At 43.9% G+C, this 19,633-nt stretch overlaps 3 protein-coding genes and 1 non-coding gene across 4 annotated transcripts; 2 read left to right on the top strand and 2 right to left on the bottom strand.

Moving 5' to 3' along the window:
* Positions 1–2,985: 2,985 nt before the first annotated feature.
* On the bottom strand, positions 2,986–3,092 carry LOC112083265. The gene has a single exon (XR_002897554.1). It is a non-coding gene; the product is annotated as a small nucleolar RNA R71 (small nucleolar RNA).
* A 1,327-nt stretch (positions 3,093–4,419) lies between these two features.
* Positions 4,420–4,887, top strand: LOC112082945. Its single transcript, XM_024150666.1, has one exon. It carries the CDS (start codon positions 4,420–4,422, stop codon positions 4,885–4,887), a length of 468 nt encoding a protein of 155 aa, XP_024006434.1.
* Positions 4,888–7,042: 2,155 nt separating this feature from the next.
* On the top strand, positions 7,043–8,059 carry LOC112082946 (uncharacterized protein K02A2.6-like). Its single transcript, XM_024150667.1, has one exon. The coding sequence runs from the start codon at positions 7,043–7,045 to the stop codon at positions 8,057–8,059; it is 1,017 nt and encodes a 338-aa protein (XP_024006435.1).
* Positions 8,060–13,522: 5,463 nt separating this feature from the next.
* Positions 13,523–14,624, bottom strand: LOC112082947. Its single transcript, XM_024150668.1, has 2 exons — positions 13,829–14,624; positions 13,523–13,737 (listed from the first exon to the last, which is right to left on the bottom strand). The coding sequence occupies exons 1-2, from the start codon at positions 14,622–14,624 to the stop codon at positions 13,523–13,525; spliced, it is 1,011 nt and encodes a 336-aa protein (XP_024006436.1).
* Between the last annotated feature and the right edge of the window lie 5,009 nt (positions 14,625–19,633).

The raw sequence follows: 19,633 nt of genomic DNA on the forward strand, positions 1-19,633 counted from the left end.
CACCTGATCTAGTTACACTACCAATCACTAACCACACATCAGGGTGAACAATGAAATATGCTGGCTCTTCCTCTAATGAGATCCTAATTCATTTCATTAGACTCACACATGGATCTAGGTAGATGCACAGGGAAACATCCTAGGCTCATCAGATCTAGACTCCACACACCAGAAGAAGACAAAAAAATAAGAAGAAGACCTAGATCTAATCCTCACCTTGGCCTAAAAGCAGATCTGACTTAAGGAGAACTGGTGGCAAAGGAATCAAGGAGTTTCTGCGAATGAGGAGGCTGATGAACACTCCTTCTCCTCTCAGACGGCAGCGGCGCAAGCTCAGGCGGCAGCGGCGGTTTCCCTTCTCTTCCTCGGCGGCGGCAAGCTCCTCTTCCTCTCTCTCTTTCTTTTTGCTTTGGTGGCTAGGGTTATTAGAATGAAAATGAGGCTCTTTCTCATTTAATTCTTCACTTAAATATGGGGGCAAATTAAGGTTGCTGGAGCGGGCCTCGTCTTGATGGGCTTTTCCCAATTGAGCTGGAATTGAGATGTTACAACTCTCCCAAACTTCTAAGGAATTCGTCTCCGAATTCTCTCCAACTCCTCAGGCTTGGCCCTTGTCCTGAAAGATCTCCGGGTAATCCTTCCGCATTTCCTGTTCTGACTCCCAGGTTTCCTCGCGGATACCATCCCTTTCCCAACAAACCTTAACTGGCGGCTTCCTCTTACCATTGACCTCCATTTCCCGAAATTCCAGCACTGCCACAGGCTAATATGCTGCTGAGAAATTCTTCCTCACGTCCAGTGGCGGCTGAGGCAAAATGAGCTCTGGCTCCCTCACAACTTTCCTCAAAAGCGAAATATCGAACACATCATGGAACTCAGCTAACTCCTTGGGCAACTTGATATATCATGGTTTTTATGGTTTTTGACCATGGTATAGGTCTTATTTATAGAGTCTTTTTAGTGTCTTTCGAGTCTTTTAGAGTCTTTTCAGGTCATAGGTACGTTTGGAGCTTAACTGGAGATTTTGGAGCAGTTTGGAGCTTAATCAGAATCAAATTCGTCAAGGATGGATTTTGTGCTTTAGTGTCGCTCGACACCATGGAGAGTGACGCTCGACACTTGTCAAAGAAATAAGGAAAAGGCGATTTTGTTTCCTATTTGAAGAAGGAGTTGGGCCCAAACGTTTCCAAGAAAGCCCAAGACGTGTCTTAGAGATATATATAGGATTTTTATTCCCTTTTTACGATCACCTTAGATTTTTGAGAGAGAGATACTCTGAGTTTTCGGCTTTTGCGATTTTTGAGCTTGGAGAGACAAGTCTGAACTCTGTTCGTTTAGAGAGAAGATTTCGAACCCCTTTATCTATTTCGATTTAATCCATTGCTTTCTATTCATCATGTTTGTTGTTTCAATAACCATGTCTGAGTAGATCACCTGTTAGGTTTAGGGTTAATTAGGGTTTTCTTTGATTGTTTAATTTACTTGCTAGTTAGGGTTCATATCTATTTGTTCTTCACCTTAAGTTGTTCTTAAAGCTAATTCTAGACTGATCACCTAGAACTTAGATCTTAGGTTGCTTAATTGACACGGAAGTGTAATTGAATAACTGGAAAGAACCTAGGTTGAGCAAAGTAACTATTCGCAAAGGAATTTGGTTTAGATACTTTGTGAACATATCGAACTTGTGCATTAAGGCTGGTTTAAATCTGTAGGATTTGCAAAAGAATTTGGAATTTGAGGATTTTAACTTTGATAATTCTCACAACGGAAGTTGGTTAATTATAATTCTGTGTTTCGAGTTCAAGAACTGAGCTTAAACCTGAACCCTGATTAGTTAAGTCGATCTGCATTCATTGATCTCCTGAAAATCACCCTAGACCTATCCCTTGTCACATCGAATTTACAAACCATTTTCTTTGCTGCTTTATTTATTTCTGTCGCATTGCTATTTGTTTCGCATACTTCGGCTTAGCGTAACTCCATCTACACAAGGTTTATTGAGTGATCTCTAGTCTCTGTGGTTCGAACCCTAGATACTACAACTGCACATCTGTGCTCTTGCAGAGTAGCTTAGAGATTAAACTTTGAGCAAATCAAGTTTTGGCGCCGTTGCCGGGGACTTGATTTCGCCATTAAACCTAGTTTTTGAGTTTCGACTAAGTTTTTTCGACCTAGTGTCGAGCGCGCGACACCTTTCTTTTTATAACCTAATTTACTTATTTCGTTTTCTCTCTTTGTTTTTGGTGTTCCAGGTTTATGCATACTCGTGGAACCAGAAGCAACAAGGACATCCCGCTAGTGAATTTGAGCAACGAGGAGCTAGCTGAGTTAGAGCGAACGAACAGGAAAGCAAAGGATCCGGAAATGATGGAAAACGCCAATGGACTTGTTCGTGATGATGATGGAATCTGGAGAGACCAAGAGGGTCATGTGTGCAATGCGAGAGGCCAAAAGCTTGATAGAGATGGCAACATCATTCCACCAGCACCTTTACCAGTGGATGTTGTTGACCAGAATCCACCACCTGCACCGCGTGGGAATGCTGTGATCGTTCCACATCAGAGGAACGTTCCAGAAGATCGGAATGTGAGGGAACCTACACCTGCAGCTGGTCGTGGACGAACACTTGGAGATTACAACAGGCCTGAGCAGTTCTATGCAAATCGTTCTGCGATTCGCGCCCCTGCGTTTCAAAGAAACGATTTTGACCTGAAACCTGTGTACTACACTCTTGTGGGTCAGCATCCTTTCCATGGCCATTCTCATGAGCACCCTATGGATCACATCGAGAAGTTTGAGGACTTGGTCACCAGCATCAAATACAATGGAGTGTCCAATGATTTCCTCCTCTGCAAGCTGTTTCCTTACTCTCTTGCTGGAGAAGCAGCTAACTGGTTGAAGCAGTTGGAGCCAGGATTACTCACTACTTGGGAAGAGACCAGGAATGCCTTCCTGCACAACTTTTTCGATGATGCTAGGTCTGAGGAGTTGAGGACAAAAATTTCGACTTTTTCTCAGGAACCAACTGAAGCGTTCAAAGCTTCTTGGGTGCGATTCAAATCGTACCAGCGAGACTGCCCCCATCATGGCTTCAGCGATGTGCAGTTGTTGGGTATCTTCTTCAGAGGTATCGACTGGAGGTATCAGATGGCACTTGATGCAGCAAGCAATGGTAACTTCAACACCAGATATCCAGAAGAAGCTGTTGAACTCATCGAGAACTTGGCGTCTAGTAATAGCACCAAGAATGCTGATCTTGAGCGGAAGAGGCAAGCTGGGAGCATGGATAGATCGCAGATTGCTGAGGTGAAAGCTAAGCTTGACTCTGTGCATAGCCTTTTAGTGGGTAAGAAGTCTTTCAGATTCGCACAGGAGGTGGAGAGTTTCGAACCTGAGGATGAAGTTGAGGTGGAGGATGTCAACTTTGTCAGTGGATCAGGGTTTCAGGGTCAGAGGTTTGGTAATCAGCAAGGTAACAGAAGCTACAGTGGGAATTACAGTGGAAACAATCAGAAGAGTACCTTCAACAGTAATCAGAACTTCTCTGGTTACATGCCTAAGCCTCAGTATCAGAAGCCTTTTTCCAACAACAGCTTTTCCAGAAATTACAGCACTCCTTCATCTCAACCTCAAAATCCTGACAATGAGATGAAGTCTATGCTGGAACAAATTCTGGAAGGTCAGCAGAAGCTCACCGTGGACTTTAATGGAAAGATGGATGCTCTCTACCTTGATCTGAATGGGAAAATCAAAACTCTGAACACCTATGTCAAGCAGCTCGATACGCAGGTTGCTCAAACTGCAGGTTCTGTTAAAAGGCAAGAAGGTTTTCTTCCTGGGAAAACTGACACCAATCCAAGGCATCACTGCAGTGCTATCACGTTGAGGAGTGGTAAAAATCTGAGCTCTGAGCCCAAAAAGACGCCACCTGCACCTGAAGTCGTGGATTTGGAAAACCCTGAAGAAGTTCCTGAGATTGCAGAGCCGCTGTCGAGCGACACCACAACTAGTGTCGCGCGTCACCAAACACAGAGCGAAGCTGTTGATGCTCCGAATCCGAAATCTGCTCAGGAGAAAGTCTACAAACCTAAAGTTCCTTACCCAAGGAGCCCTAGGAAGTCCAAGCAAGAACTTGATGATGCACGATGCAAAGCTTTGATGGAAAAGCTTGTGATTGAGATTCTCTTGGTTGATGCTGTAAAAATCACTCCTGTTATCAGACGTTATGTGAAGCGAATGGTGGCCAATAATCTCAGCCATGAACAAGGGGTGATGATGATTTCTGAACAAGTCAGTGCAGTGATTCAGAACCGAATTCCAGAGTAGCTGTCTGATCCAGGAAGCTTTGTCTTGGATTGCTCTATCTTCACAGAAAGATTCGAGAGATCGCTGTGTAATCTGGGTTCAAGTGTTAACCTCATGCCTTATTCGGTAGCTGTCAATCTCGGCATGACTGACTTCAAACCAACAAGGATATCTCTCATCCTAGCTGATCGTTCGACACGGATACCTGAAGGAGTGCTAGAAGATGTTCCAATCAAGGTTGGAGACTGCATGATACCGACTGACTTTGTGGTTCTGGAGTATGGAGAGGAACCTAAAGATCTTCTTATCCTTGGGAGACCTTTTCTAGCTACAGCAGGTGCTATTATCGATGTCAGGAAGGGCAGGATCGCTCTGAATGTTGGAGATCTGGTGATGAACTTTGACATGGACAAGCTGATGAAGAAGCCCACCATCGATGGTCAGACCTTCTATGTCGACACTCTCACAGAGTTTGCTGAGGAGATTTTCCATGAGATGCTGCCTACAGACCCACTGGAGAGAATTTTGACCACGTCTGCATCTGAAACTGAACACTTGGATGAAATTTCAGCATTTTACTAGAAGATGTTGGACTCCAGCGAGCATGTGATGCAGTTGGCATCGCAGATCGAACAGCTCGAGACCCCTGCAAAGGTGAAGCAGCTATCCGATTGGAGTGAGGAGAAAGCGCCCAAGATTGAGTTTAAAAAACTCCCTGCACGACTAGGGTACGCATTCCTGGGCTCTAATTCCACCTATCCGGTCATTATCAACTCGTCTTTGAACAATGCTGAGGTTACCTTACTACTGAGCAAGCTGCGCAAGCATCGCAAAGCTTTTGGCTATTCTCTTGATGATATTTCAGGTATCTCACCAGACTTGTGCATGCATCGAATTCACCTGGAGGATGAGTCGAAGTCATCGATCGAACACCAGCGCAGGTTGAACCCTAATCTGAAAGACGTCGTCAAAAAGGAGATCATGAAGCTGCTGAAAGCTGGAATCATCTATCCAATTTCAGATAGTGCTTGGGTCATTCCTGTGCACGTGGTTCCTAAGAAAGGAGGGGTTACAATTGTGAAGAATGACAAGGATGAGCTGATTCCGACGCGCACAGTGACTGGACACAGGATGTGCATCGATTACAGGAAGCTGAATGCAGCGACCAGGAAGGATCACTTTCCATTTCCCTTTATTGATCAGATGCTGGAAAGACTTGCAAGCCATCCCTATTACTGCTTCCTTGATTGGTACTCAGGATTTTTCCAGATCCCCATCCACCCAGATGATCAGGAGAAGACCACCTTTACATGTCCATACGGCACTTTCGCATATCGCAGGATGTCCTTTGGACTTTGTAATGCTCCTGCGACGTTTCAGAGATGTATGATGTCTATCTTCACTGACATGATTGAGGATTTCATGGAGGTCTTTATGGATGATTTCTCAGTTTACGGATCATCTTTTAAAGACTGTCTGGATAATCTCTGCAAAGTTCTGGCTCGCTGTGAAGAGAAGCACTTGGTCCTTAACTGGGAAAAGTGTCATTTTATGGTCAGAGATGGGATTGTGCTTGGGCACAAGGTTTCTGCAGCTGGCATCGAAGTGGATCGCGCAAAGATTGACGTCATGACGAGCTTGCCACCACCTGATTCTGCGAAATCGGTTAGAAGCTTTCTGGGTCATGCAGGGTTCTATCGTCGCTTCATCAAAGACTTCAGCAAGAGTGCACGTCCTCTCACTGCTCTACTATGCAAGGATGCTAAGTTTGAGTTTACAGATGAGTGCCTTGCTGTGTTCGAACAGATCAAACATGCTTTGATAAGCGCCCCTATCGTGCAGCCTCCTGACTGGAATTTACCTTTTGAGGTGATGTGTGATGCTAGTGATTTTGCTGTTGGTGCTGTTCTAGGACAAAAGAAGGACAGAAAGCTTCATACAGTCTACTATGCCAGTCAAACTCAAGATGATGCTCAAAGGAATTATGCTACCACTGAGAAGGAGCTGTTGGCTGTGGTCTTTGCTTTTGAGAAATTTCGACCAAACCTTTTGGGATCGAAGGTGATTGTGCACACAGACCATTCTGCACTCAAATACTTGATGCAGAAGAAGGATGCAAAGCCAAGGTTACTACGATGGGTGCTACTTCTTCAGGAGTTCGATATAGAAGTCAAGGACAAGAAGGGTGTTGAGAATGGTGTGGCAGATCATCTCTCATGCATCAGGGTTGAAGAGGATGTACCCATAGACGATTTTCTGCCAGAAGAGAATGTATACTATGTGGAAACTGGGTTTCAGAGCAGATTTGACGAAGAACTGCAGGCTTTTCGAATTGGAGAAGCGTTAGTGTCGAGCAACACCACCACTAGTGTCGCGCGACACTTTGCTCAGCCGAACACAGAGAATTCGTAGCAGACTTCCTGAGATCAGTTCAGCTGCTGTATCTTCCACCCAACGTCCTTGGTATGCTGATATTGCCAATTATCTCGCTGCAGAGGCTGAGCCTGAGAACTTTAAGGGGTACGCGAAAAAGAAGTTCCTGAGAGAGCTGAGGAGATATCACTGGGATGAGCCATATCTGTACAAGCACTGTTCTGATGGGATTTACATAAGATGCATTGCAGAGTCAGAAGTTCCAGAGGTGCTGTTTCATTGTCATGGATCTGAATATGCTGGACACTTTGCAACCTTCAAAACAGTGTCTTAGGTTCTTCAAGCAGGCTTTTGGTGGCCTACCATGTTTCGCGACGCACATGCTTTCATCTCGCAGTGCGATGCTTGTCAGAAGAGAGGAAAGATCAGCAAAAGACACGAGATGCCACATAATTTCATCCTTGAGGTTGAGGTATTTGATTGCTGGGGTATCGATTTCATGGGTCCTTTTCCCTCTTCTTATGGGAATAAGTACATCCTAGTTGCTGTTGATTATGTTTCAAAGTGGGTCGAAGCCATTGCCAGTCCCACCAACGATTTTTCAGTGGTTCTTAAGATGTTCAAGACAATCATCTTTCCTCGATTTGGAGTGCCTAGAATTGTTATAAGTGATGGTGGTTCTCACTTTATTAACAAGATTTTTGAGAAACTCCTCAGGAAACATGAAGTTCATCATCGAGTTGCAACTCCTTATCACCCTCAGACGAGTGGACAGGTCGAAGTCTCGAATCATCAGATTAAGGAGATCCTGGAGAAGACACTGGGTAAAACTCGGAAGGATTGGGCTGCGAAGTTGGACGATGCACTCTGGGCGTACAGGACAGCGTTCAAAACACCTCTACGCACCACACCTTTCCACCTACTCTATGGAAAGCCCTGTCACTTTCCTGTGGAGATCGAACACAAGGCAGCCTGGGCAATAAAGCTGATGAATTTCGACATCAAGTCTGCTGCAGAAAGGAGGCTGATACAGCTGAATGAGTTGGACGAAATCAGACACCATGCCTATGAGAATTCAAAGCTGTACAAGGAGAGGGCCAAGGCGTATCACGATGCAAAAATCCTCTCCAGGCAATTCAAACCGAATGATCAGGTACTTCTGTATAACTCTCGTTTGCAATTGTTTCCTGGTAAACTTCGTTCTCGATGGTCAGGTCCTTTCATAGTCAAAGAGGTTCGCCCCTATGGTGCCATCGTCCTCCTCACACCAGATGGTAGCAGAGAGTTCACAGTGAATGGACAAAGGGTGAAGCACTACTGGGCCAAAGCTGAGATTCCGGATGGACATATCGTGCCTCTGGATGGTGCACCTCCTGCTTGAATCACCATCAAGTCAAGCTAATGACTTTAAACAAGCGCTTGGTGGAAGACAATCCACTGGTGAGTCTGTACATAAGTCTTTTTGTTTCAGTTGATTTTTGTTTTTCTTTTTTGTGTCTCAGGTGAAACAGAGGCTGGTGTCGAGCAACACCACTTTCGGTGTCGCTTGTCACTTGCTTCTGTGAAAAAAAAAAAATTAGGAAATCAGGTAACCGGAGTCAAACCAGAAATTCGGATTAGTCTACTGCAATTTGGTACAAAGAGAACAAGTGTCGAACGACACCATCATAAGTGTCGCGCGACACCATCATTGCAGCCAGGTAAGTTCTCTGTTTTTCCTGCGTTTCTCTGTTTCTTTTCTTTTGTTTTGCCAACTTCGGACTCGATAACACTGGAGACAGTGTTGATCAAGTCTGGGGGAGGTAGTTGCTGACATTGTGTTTGTTTTTCTTAAGAGTCAGTTGTGTCAAAACGTTTTTGAGTCAAAACCTGTTGGAGATTATGATGCTTTTCTTGGAAATTTGTGCTGACCTTTCACCTAAGTGACCACTGCTGCAGATTCAGTCTAGATCCGACTAATGAAAAATCCAAAGGTTGACCAGTTGACTAGAGGCATCCATGTTTCCAACAGAATCCACTAACCTGAGCTAAGTTCTGAACTTCACTTTTAACTCGTTGATGTGACTAATGCCTTAGAGCTTGATTCCTCGTTCGTACTTGATCAATGAAAGCCTGTGTGAAATTTAATGTTGGTGTTTCTCTCCCTGTAACGAGCTAAGAAGAAGAAAAAGAAAGAAAAAAAAGGGGCAAAAAGATTGAGATGATTTTCGCTTAGGAGTGAAGGGCTAAGAATGTTTCCAATGATCCCATTATTTCACTTCTAAGTTGGAATGATCACACAAAGGAAAGAAGTGAGGGGTAAGAAAGTTTCCCATAACCCCATTATTCGCTGAAAACCTTTGATACAAGGTAAGGGGACAACTCGGGGACTTGATGGCAAACACCATCAGTACTCGCAGCTTTACCCTTATCGAGTATACGCCATAAGAAAAAGATGATCAATGTGCGAAAGGAATAAGTCTGGGGAAGAGAGAAAAAAAATACCAAAGTTTGTATGGCTGAATTGTTTGAGTACAGAACGGGAAAGAGTCTAGAAGGTTCTTGGCATTTGAATCATCAGTGAGATCCAGCGATTAAGGTTTATGGACAATGTTGTGGAATTTTGGACTTAATCTGGAAAGTTGTGAATGTCTGCGGAGAAGTACATGGTGGTTCGATTTGGAATGATGAAGCAATAGTTGAGTTGCAGGCAATTGGTCAAAAGCGATGTTCCAGTGAAGGTTGAGTCTCTGCATTTTCAAACCTCTTTCTCTTATTTGGTGTTCTGTTTGCTTGAGGGCAAGCAAATGCTAAGTCTGGGGGAGTTGATATATCATGGTCTTTATGGTTTTTGACCATGGTATAGGTCTTATTTATAGAGTCTTTTTAGTGTCTTTTGAGTCTTTTGGAGTCTTTTCAGGTCATAGGTACGTTTGGAGCTTAACTGGAGATTTTGGAGCAGTTTGGAGCTTAATCAGTATCAAATTCGTCAAGGATGGATTTTGTGCTTTAGTGTCGCTCGACACCATGGAGAGTGACGCTCGACACTTGTCAAAGAAATAAGGAAAAGGCGATTTTGTTTCCTATTTGAAGAAGGAGTTGGGCCCAAACGTTTCCAAGAAAGCCCAAGACGTGTCTTAGAGATATATATAGGATTTTTATTTCTTTTTTACGATCACCTTAGATTTTTGAGAGAGAGATACTCTGAGTTTTCGGCTTTTGCGATTTATGAGCTTGGGGAGACAAGTCTGAACTCTGTTCGTTTAGAGAGAAGATTTCGAACCCCTTTATCTATTTCGATTTAATCCATTGCTTTCTATTCATCATGTTTGTTGTTTCAATAACCATGTCTGAGTAGATCACCTGTTAGGTTTAGGGTTAATTAGGGTTTTCTTTGATTGTTTGATTTACTTGCTAGTTAGGGTTTATATCTATTTGTTCTTCACCTTAGGTTGTTCTTAAAGCTAATTCTAGACTGATCACCTAGAACTTAGATCTTAGGTTGCTTAATTGACACAGAAGGGTAATTGAATAACTGGAAAGAACCTAGGTTGAGCAAAGTAACTATTCGCAAAGGAATTTGGTTTAGATACTTTGTGAACATATCAAACTTGTGCATTAAGGCTGGTTTAAATCTGTAGGATTTGCAAAGGAATTTGGAATTCTAGGATTTTAACTTAGATAATTCTCACAACGGAAGTTGGTTAATTATAATTCTGTGTTTCGAGTTCAAGAACTGAGCTTAAACCTGAACCCTGATTAGTTAAGTCGATCTGCATTCATTGATCTCCTGAAAATCACCCTAGACCTATCCCTTGTCACATCGAATTTACAAACCATTTTCTTTGCTGCTTTATTTATTTCTGTCGCATTGCTATTTGTTTCGCATACTTCGGCTTAGCGTAACTCCATCTACACAAAGTTTATTGAGTGATCTCTAGTCTCTGTGGTTCGACTCCTAGATACTACAACTGCACATCTGTGCTCTTGCAGAGTAGCTTAGGGATTAAACTTTGAGCAGATCACAACTCTAAGCGGTAAGCCACTTCTCCAATTCTTTCGATGATAGGGTATGGTCCCATGTACCTTGGCTTAAGCTTCTTCAGTTTCCTATGCTCATCATTCCCTCTGAAGGTTCTTAACTTCAAATAGACCATATCACCAACCTCAAAAGATAATTCCTGCCTTCGCTGATCAGCATAACTTTTCTGTCGGTCATGGACTTCCTTCAACCTGATCTTAAGCATTTCCACCTGCTCAGATGCTTCCCTCAACAATTCTGGTTCTAACTCTCTCATTTCTTCTACTTCTGTCCAATAGAGAGGTGAACGACATGGGCTCCCATAAAGAGCTTCGTACGGAGCCATTCCAATACTGGCATGATAACTGTTGTTGTAAGTAAACTCTGCTAGAGGAAGATGCTTCTCCCAGCTTTCTTCCCAATCCAGAACACAAGCCCTTAGCAGGTCCTCCAAGGTCCTAATCGTCCTTTCCGATTGGCCGTCCGTTTGAGGATGATAGGCTGTGCTCAAGTGAATCTTTGTTCCCAATGCCTTCTGAAATGATTGCCAGAAACTAGCTGTAAATTTCGGATCTCGATCAGACACAATGCTCACCGGAACTCCATGCAACCTCACAATCACATCAATATACTTCTGCGCCAACTGCTCGACCCCATCTGTCATTTTAATTGGCACAAAGTGAGCTGATTTAGTAAGGCGGTCTACGATTACCCAAATCGCATTCTTCTTACTTAGTGTCCTTGGCAGTCCCGTCACAAAATCCATTGTCACCATGTCCCATTTCCATTCTGGTAATGGCAAGTTCTGGAGGAGTCCACTTGGCGTCATTGGCTCCGCTTTCACTTGCTGGCATGTAGCACACTGAGAAATCCAAGTAGCAATGTCACGCTTCATACCTGCCCAATGGTAATAGCGTTTCAGGTCCCGATACATCTTGGTGTTTCCAGGGTGAATAGAAAATTTGGACTGATGGGCTTGACTCAGCACCTCATTCCTTAGCTCATCATCCTTAGGAACGCAAACCCGATTCTTATACATGTAAGTTCCATTATCTGCCTGGTGGTACCCAACCACTTGCTTGTCAAACATTTCCTTCAATGCCAAGTCTTTACCCTGTTCTTGCCGGATCTTCCACAGCAAGTCCAATGCTTCTAATCCGGCGGTGTCATCCTCTACCTCAGCAACACATAGATTCAACCTCGCAATTGTTGCTATCAGTTCATGGGTCTCTTTGGTCTCAGAAACATCACTCCTCCTTCTACTCAAGGCATCAGCTACATGATTAGCTTTTCCCGGATGATATGAAATCTCTAAATCATAGTCTGCCAACAACTTTATCCATCTCCTCTGGATTCAGATCACTCTGGGTGAACACATGCTTCAAACTTTTATGATCTGTGAATATGTGCACCTTCTCTCCATATAAGTAGGCACGCCATATCTTAAGAGCAAAAACTACAGCGGCTAGCTCTAAGTCATGAGTTGGGTAGTTCACTTCATGCTTCCGAAGTTGCCTGAATGCATATGCTATGACCTTCCCCTCCTGCATAAGCACACATCCTATTCCGGATCCAGAGGCGTCATACATCATAAGGTATTCCTGTCCTCGGGAGTACCAACACCGGAGTTTCTGTGAGGCTCTTCTTCAGCTCCTCAAAACTCTGGGATCTCTTCTCTGTCTTTTCAAACTTCACATTCTTTCCAATTAGACTGGTGAGTGGCTTTGAAATACTAGAGAAATTCGGCACAAACTTTCGATAATATCCTGTCAAACCCAAAAAGCTGCGGACCTCAGCGACACTCTTAGGCACAGCCATTCTGTCACTGCAGTGATATTCTCAGGATCTACTGCCACTCCTGTTTCTGAAACAACATGCCCAAGAAATCCTATCTTCCTTTGCCAGAAGCTGCACTTGCTTAGCTTCGCAAAAAGCTGCTGATCCCTTAACTTCTGAAGAATCATTCCCAAATGCCATTCATGCTCCCTTTCAGTTCTTGAGTAGACCAAAATATCATCAATAAAAACAATCACACACTTATCCAAGTGTTCCCGAAAAACATCATTCATCAACTTCATGAAAGCTGCAGGCGCATTCGTCAACCCGAACGGCATCACCACAAACTCATAATGCCCATAGCGAGTTCGGAATGCTGTCTTGTGGATATCTTCTTCTGCTATCCGAATCTGATGGTAGCCAGATGCTAAATCAATCTTGGAGAACCATGAAGCTCCTTCGAACTGGTCCAATAGCTCATCGATTCTCGGTAAAGGATACTTGTTCTTGATGGTCACCTTATTCAACCCTCTATAGTTGATGCAAAGTCGAAAGCTCCCATCTTTCTTCTTTACAAACAACACTGGTGCTCCCCATGGCGAGCTACTTGGCCGAATAAATCTTTTATCTGTCAAGTCCACAACTGTTTCTTTAGCTCAGCCATCTCTGTTGGTGCCAATCGATATGGAACCTTCGAAACAGGGGTTGTCCTGGTTCTACTTCTATGGTGAAGTCCACTTCCCTCCTTGGTGGTGGTCCATTCAATGGCTCAAATACATCAGCATACTCATTTGCCACTGGTATCTCCTCAAGGCTTTTGTTTGCTCCCTCTTCATCCCTAGAGATTGTCGCTAGGAATGTTTCACATCCTTCCTCCATAAGATTCTCTGCATGAATCATCGAGATGATTGACACTCCTACATCAGTTTTCACTCCTTGAAAAACTAACTCCCCTCCTTGCTGTGGGAGATAAGCTCTCGACCTCCGACAATTCAAGACGACTCCATGCTTCAGCCAATCCATCGCCAGAATAACATCATAGAGGTTCAACTCCATTTCCACTAGATTTCATGGAAATCCTGCACCTTCCAACAAAATTGGTACATTTTCATGTACCCCAATGGTCCTGACTTGTTCATTCCCAGCAGTTTCCACTGCCTTCAACCTAGGAATGAACTTCCCAGAAAAGGTCCAACACTTGGTCAACCTCGGGCTCACGAAGCTATGAGTGGCACCGGTGTCGAACAAGGTATCTGCAATCGCGCCCCCTACTGAGACCGATCCTACATGATTCATACTTATGTCTAGTTATGCATTTCCATTCTACATTCCTATTCACAAGCAACATATAGAATCACTCAAACATTTACTTACCAGCTATCGGTGCGGCTCCCTCAGGATCTCCAATGGTGAAGACACGAGGTCCAACAGCCTGCCTCTTAGCTGGTGGTGCTCCTGGCGCTGCTCCTCCTTCCTGCGGAACAAGCGGTGGCATCCTGCAATCTTTCTTGAAATGACCTGATCTCCCGCAGCGATAACACTTGCCAATCCTTGCAGCGCTTCGGCAATCCCTGCCTTGATGACCAACTCCTCCACATCCATAGCACTTAATCAACCCACACGGTCCGGTGTGCCTCTTCCCACAACGCGGGCACTCCAGAGCATTCCCATTGGCTCTCCCTGCTGCCATATCATCCGATGTCATCTTTGGTGCCTCCAAGGCACGGGGTGCTCGGACTTGACCCTGCCTGGTCCTCCTCAGCTCATCCAAATTGACTTCCTGAATGGCAGCTATCTCCACAAGTTCCACTAATGTGGGGTACCTCCTGACAGAACATCTTCTCCTCAACTCCAACTTCAAGTCCTTCATGAATTGACGGACCAAGTCTGCCTGAGTGAAGTGCTTCCTGGAGAACCTCCTCAACCTGTTGAACTCCTCTTTGTACTCCCTCACAGTGCGGTTTTCCTGACGCAGGTCTTCAAAGGCACTCTCCATCTGATCCAAGACTTCGGGTGGAAAATACTTTTTAACAAATGCTTCCTTGAAATCATTGTAAGTCAACTCATACCGACCCTGAGTTGCTTCCACCACACCATCCCACCATATCAGCGCCTCTTCCTTCAGATACTGCACGGCTAAGTCCTTCCGGTAACCATCCGAACATCTCATGGCATCAAAATTCCTCTCCTACCTCTTCCTCCAGTTATCTGCAGACACTGGGTCAGACCTCCCACCAAAAGCTTCCATTCCCATATCCTTCAGATGTTTCATGGCCTGATAATAGGTCAGCCCAAACACATTGACGGGCGCAGGAGGCAGAGGCATATACTGCTGCTGAACAAACACTGGTGGCGGCACATTCTGAGGCTGAACAAACACTGGCGGCACAACCACTGGCGGCGGTTCATGCACTGGCGGCGGGGGCACATTCTGCTGATGCTGCTGCTCCTGCTGCTGAGAATTCACACCCACTCCCTGGTTCAAGTGGCCATACATCTCCCGATAGCGTTGCAGCTCCTCCAAGACTGCAGTATGACCTGCTTTTGCTGCTGCTGCAGGCACTTGAACAGGTACATCTCCCTCAGGATTCCCAGCCTGCTGGTTCACTAGAACTCGGTTCACACTTCCTGTCGTGTTAGTGGTCTCCTCATCCCCACTTGAACGACGAGCTTGGGATATGGTGCGCACATTTCTGGCTTTCGGAGGCATCTACATTGCACAACACAAGAAAACAGATAAGTCAGTCTGGTCCCGTAAAGACTAAACTTCCTGCAAATAAAAATAAACAAACAATAACTAGAGAGGCTGATCTAGGTGGTGGTTTTCTTTGTTTAAAAACATTTGAAAAGTCTTTGAACTTTGAATTTTTTTTTTATTTTAAAAAAACTCATTCCCAATCCCACTACTCTAAACTAGACACTCTCTCTATTCCTAACTCGAACCTAGGCTCTGATACTAGTTGTAACACCCCGGTCTTGGGTTCCAAAGGAAACTAGACTAAACCGGCAGTATTATCTAACCTAACCAATAATTCTTGAATAATCCTTAAATTTTATTCCAAATCAAACCAAATTCAGTCTTACAATAGAAATGAATAACTTGAATAAATCTGAAAATAAGCAGAAAACAATGTCTTAAAAGAAAATACGAAAAATAGTTCTTAAAGCAATAAAAATCTTCCTCCATTTCTGAAGGCACACCACACTAGAGCTACTCGTCTAGTTCCTCCCAGACATCATCACAATCACATTCATCACACTCACCTGCAATATGGATTTAAAAGAGAGGCGTGAGTAATTTGGGGAAATTACTCAGTGAGAACCAAACTAGGCTTCCTTCCCACTGATTTATTTTCCACCAACATGTCAAGAATAAATCCAACAAGCACACACAAGCATCCTAGCGATGCACAAACAACTAGCAAGCAATGATGTCAGACTTCACGAGTAGCTCTAGTGCCCTATTTCACTTCGCTCGACTCGGGTGGAGATATTCGAAAGACCTTCTCAGAGGTATGGTCCGGAGTGGGTTCCCTGGAGTAGGGAGGCATCCCGGTCTAGCCCTAGATCTCCCCCGGAAGCTAAGCCAGATGTTCAGCACATGGTGGAGCATGGGCCAGTGCCAGAAAACCTCAGCAGCACCAGGAGCTCCCCCAGTGAATCCGCTTGGAGCATGGAGAGGGTTTGCCTTAAAAAATGGTTTTGAGTTTTGAGTTTTGAGTTTTAGAGATCCACCTTCGCTGGATTCGGATTCGAGAGGAGGAGGAGGAGATGGAGGCACACATATCTTGGAATGGAGAAGGAGAAGTTCGACTGAAAAGAGAGAGAGGAGAGATTAGGGCAAAGATGAGAAAGAGGAAGAGAGAGAGAATAGATCTGGACACCCGACACGCGGTTCACGATAACTCACGACTCCGACTGCGGATCAGGGAGAAATCAGTCTTATCAGAAAGCTTACCTCCGGGGCTTCGATTTGATATATTATAGGTCACGTAGATCCTCACAGATCGCCGGGAATTCGTCTCAGAAATGAACGGCGGTTTAAGAGAAAAAGTGACGAAAAAGAGAGAAGATGGAGAGGCTAGGGTTTTAAAAGCTTGATAAGGGATCAGAGTATTTATATTAGGTTAGATTATTCTGGACTGGGCTTAATGGATTTGATTAATGCGTTCGCAGAAGGTTAAAAAGATATTAGAATTGAGCTTAATTAGGAATGATGGTTTAATTTAAATAAACCGAAAATTGATTTTTAGTAACAACCGACCCGGCGGGTCGGTGTGTTACAATCTTCCCCCTTCAGTGGAATTCGTCCCCGAATCCTAGGGAAGAAGTTCCTGAAAGGAAATTTGAAAGCTAAAGACCAAGAGAAATAAAAGCACAAGGGAGGAGAGGAGCTTGGTCGCAGAAAGAGAAAGAAGTCAGGAATGAGATCAGAAAATGGAAGTAGGAAATGAAACAGATCCAGAAGGAAAAATCGGAATTGGAATAGGAAGGATAAACAAGAATAAAAGTTCAGAAGGAGGTTTGGAATGGAAGCACAAGGAATTATGGCATTAGAGAAAATAGAGGTTAAGAAGAAAAAGACAAGAAGGAAATTCAGAAATAAAACATGAAGGAAGCAGAAACGAAAAAAAGAAGGGAACAGAAATGAGGTAAGGAAGAAGTGCAAAAATGTAAGCAGAAGTGGGACTGGAAAAAAAAATTCAGATGGAAAATTAGGGGAAGGAAATCATATAACTCATGGTGCCAAGAAGGAGAGGAAAAGAATTTAGAAATGGAACCACAAGGTCCATGTCGCCAAAAAGGAAAAAGGAAAGGAAGCTCAGGCTTAAGATTATAAAAGATAGAAGGATTTAGAGGAGGAAGCATGATGCAAAATAACACTTTAAGTAAAACTCAAAATCATTTCTTTATTAATTTTAAAAGGAGGAGTAGAACATATTGTTTCTTTGAAAATAATAACTGCTATAAGAACTCCAGCATAGAATATAGCTAACTCCTAGATAAGAAATCCTAACAACCAATAAATCAAATAGAGCAATCAATAGGATAAAGAATACTAGTTCTACTCCTAAAAAAAATCATTTTTCCTACTAGCTATCAGAATCTTCGGAAGGGTCTTCATCAATTTCCACCTCACTGTCTGAACTGATGAGGATGGAGCCTCCAGATTGGGAAGACTGCTCCACCCACAACGCATTGCGGTAGACTTCCCGCACTCGGTCGCTTGGGCCTACTCCCATATCCATGATCCCGGATCTGAGGTTGGAATGCAGACCTTGGAAGAAGTAGGTTGCAAAGTCTTGAGCAGTATAGGTCTAAGGTGCATGCTCAATTGCATTCACAAAATCATGATGGTACTCCTGAAGGGTCCTAACTGCCTGGATGGCAAACCCTCTCCATGCTCCAAGCGGATTCACTGGGGGAGCTCCTGGTGCTGCTGAGGTTTTCTGGCACTGGCCCGTGCTCCACCATGTGCTGAACATCTGGCTTAGCTTCCGGGGGAGATCTAGGGCCAGATCGGGATGCCTCCCTACTCCAGGGAACCCACTCCAGACCATACCTCTGAGAAGGTCTTTCGAAGATCTCCACCCGAGTCGAGCGAATCACCCTCTTTCTTGCCGTCTCCCTAGTCCTGAGCCCGAATCTGAAGAGAAGAAAAGAAGGAAAGAATAATTAGATCAGCGTCTATAAGTTGATTGTTCTAGGTTTGAAAACATTACATAAATAAAAATAAGTTTTAAAAGTATAATAGGTTTCTTTTAAAAAAAAATTCTTTTAAAACACACGGGCACGACCTCCTAGGACAGAGCTATGAGATCTGCCTGGGCTCTGATACCATTTGTAACATCCCTATCCCAGGCTTCCTAGAGAGGAAGTGAAATAGGGCATGTTAGGTCGGCCATCTAACCGCATTCGATCAGACGCCTGGTTTGGTCCAGTTGGTGAGTCTCAGGTCTGCCAGGTTCGAAAACGCCCAGGTAGCAATCAACAATATAGACATATGCTGATCTTTCACCTACACCTGATAAGACAAAGGGAAGAGGAGGGGTGAGTAATGAGGATTACTCAGTGAGAACCAGACCAGACTCCCTTCCCACTCATTCATTTCCAACTAACATGTCAAGAATAAATCCAATAAGCAACACACAAGCACCCTAGCGATGCACAAACAACTAACAAGCAATTGTGATGTCTCCAACCCGCCCATCACACAAGGCCATACCTCCCAGTCACACCAACTTAGGACACACACACATCTCCCATGTCACACAAACATAATATCAGGTGGTCATACAGACATGCCTCCAGCCATACAGGCTCCAGAAGGATTGGCGTATCTTTCCCCACCGTTGGACTACCGATATAGTCACTCAGACATCAATAGCCCAGCAAACAAGTCCATACCTCGGCACATCACCACCGAGATGGACACCTTATCTAACTACACTACCAATCACTAACCACACACCAAAGTAAACAATCAAATATGCTGGTTCTTCCTCTAATGAGATCCTAATTCATTTCATTAAATTTTCACATGGATCTAGCTAGATTCACAAAGAAACATCCTAAGCTCATCAGATCTAGACCCCACACACCAGAAGAAGACAAATGAATAAAAAGAAGACCCTAGATCTAATCCTCACCTTAGCAACAAAGCAGATCTGGACACCCGACACTAGAACGGCGATATCTCCTTACTCAGATCTCCGATCGGGACGAACTTATTCTCCGAAGAAATATGACACTCGGGGCTTCGATTTGATATATTATACGTCACATGGAGCTTCACAGATCGCCGGGAAATCGTCTTAGAAGTGAACGGCGGTTTAGGAAAAAAAAGTGACGAGAAAAAAAAGAAGATAGAGAGACCAGGGTTTTAGAAGCTTGATGAGGGATCAGAGTATTTATATTAGGTTAGATTAATTTGGACTGGGCTTAATGGGTTGGATTTATGGGCTCGCAGGAAGTTAAAAAAAGATTGAAAGTGGGCTTAATTAAGAATGATGGTTTAATTTAAATAAACCGGAGTGTTACAATTGTCTTAAAAGAATATACGAAAAATAGTTCTTAAAGCAAAAAAAATCTTCCTCCATCTCTGAAGGCACACCACACTAGAGCTACTCGTCTAGTTCCTCCCAGACATCATCACAATCACATTCATCACACTCACCT

The sequence above is a fragment of the Eutrema salsugineum genome, unplaced genomic scaffold (genome assembly GCF_000478725.1).
Source record: "Eutrema salsugineum unplaced genomic scaffold, Eutsalg1_0 scaffold_7, whole genome shotgun sequence".
Classification (NCBI taxonomy): Eukaryota; Viridiplantae; Streptophyta; class Magnoliopsida; order Brassicales; family Brassicaceae; genus Eutrema; species Eutrema salsugineum.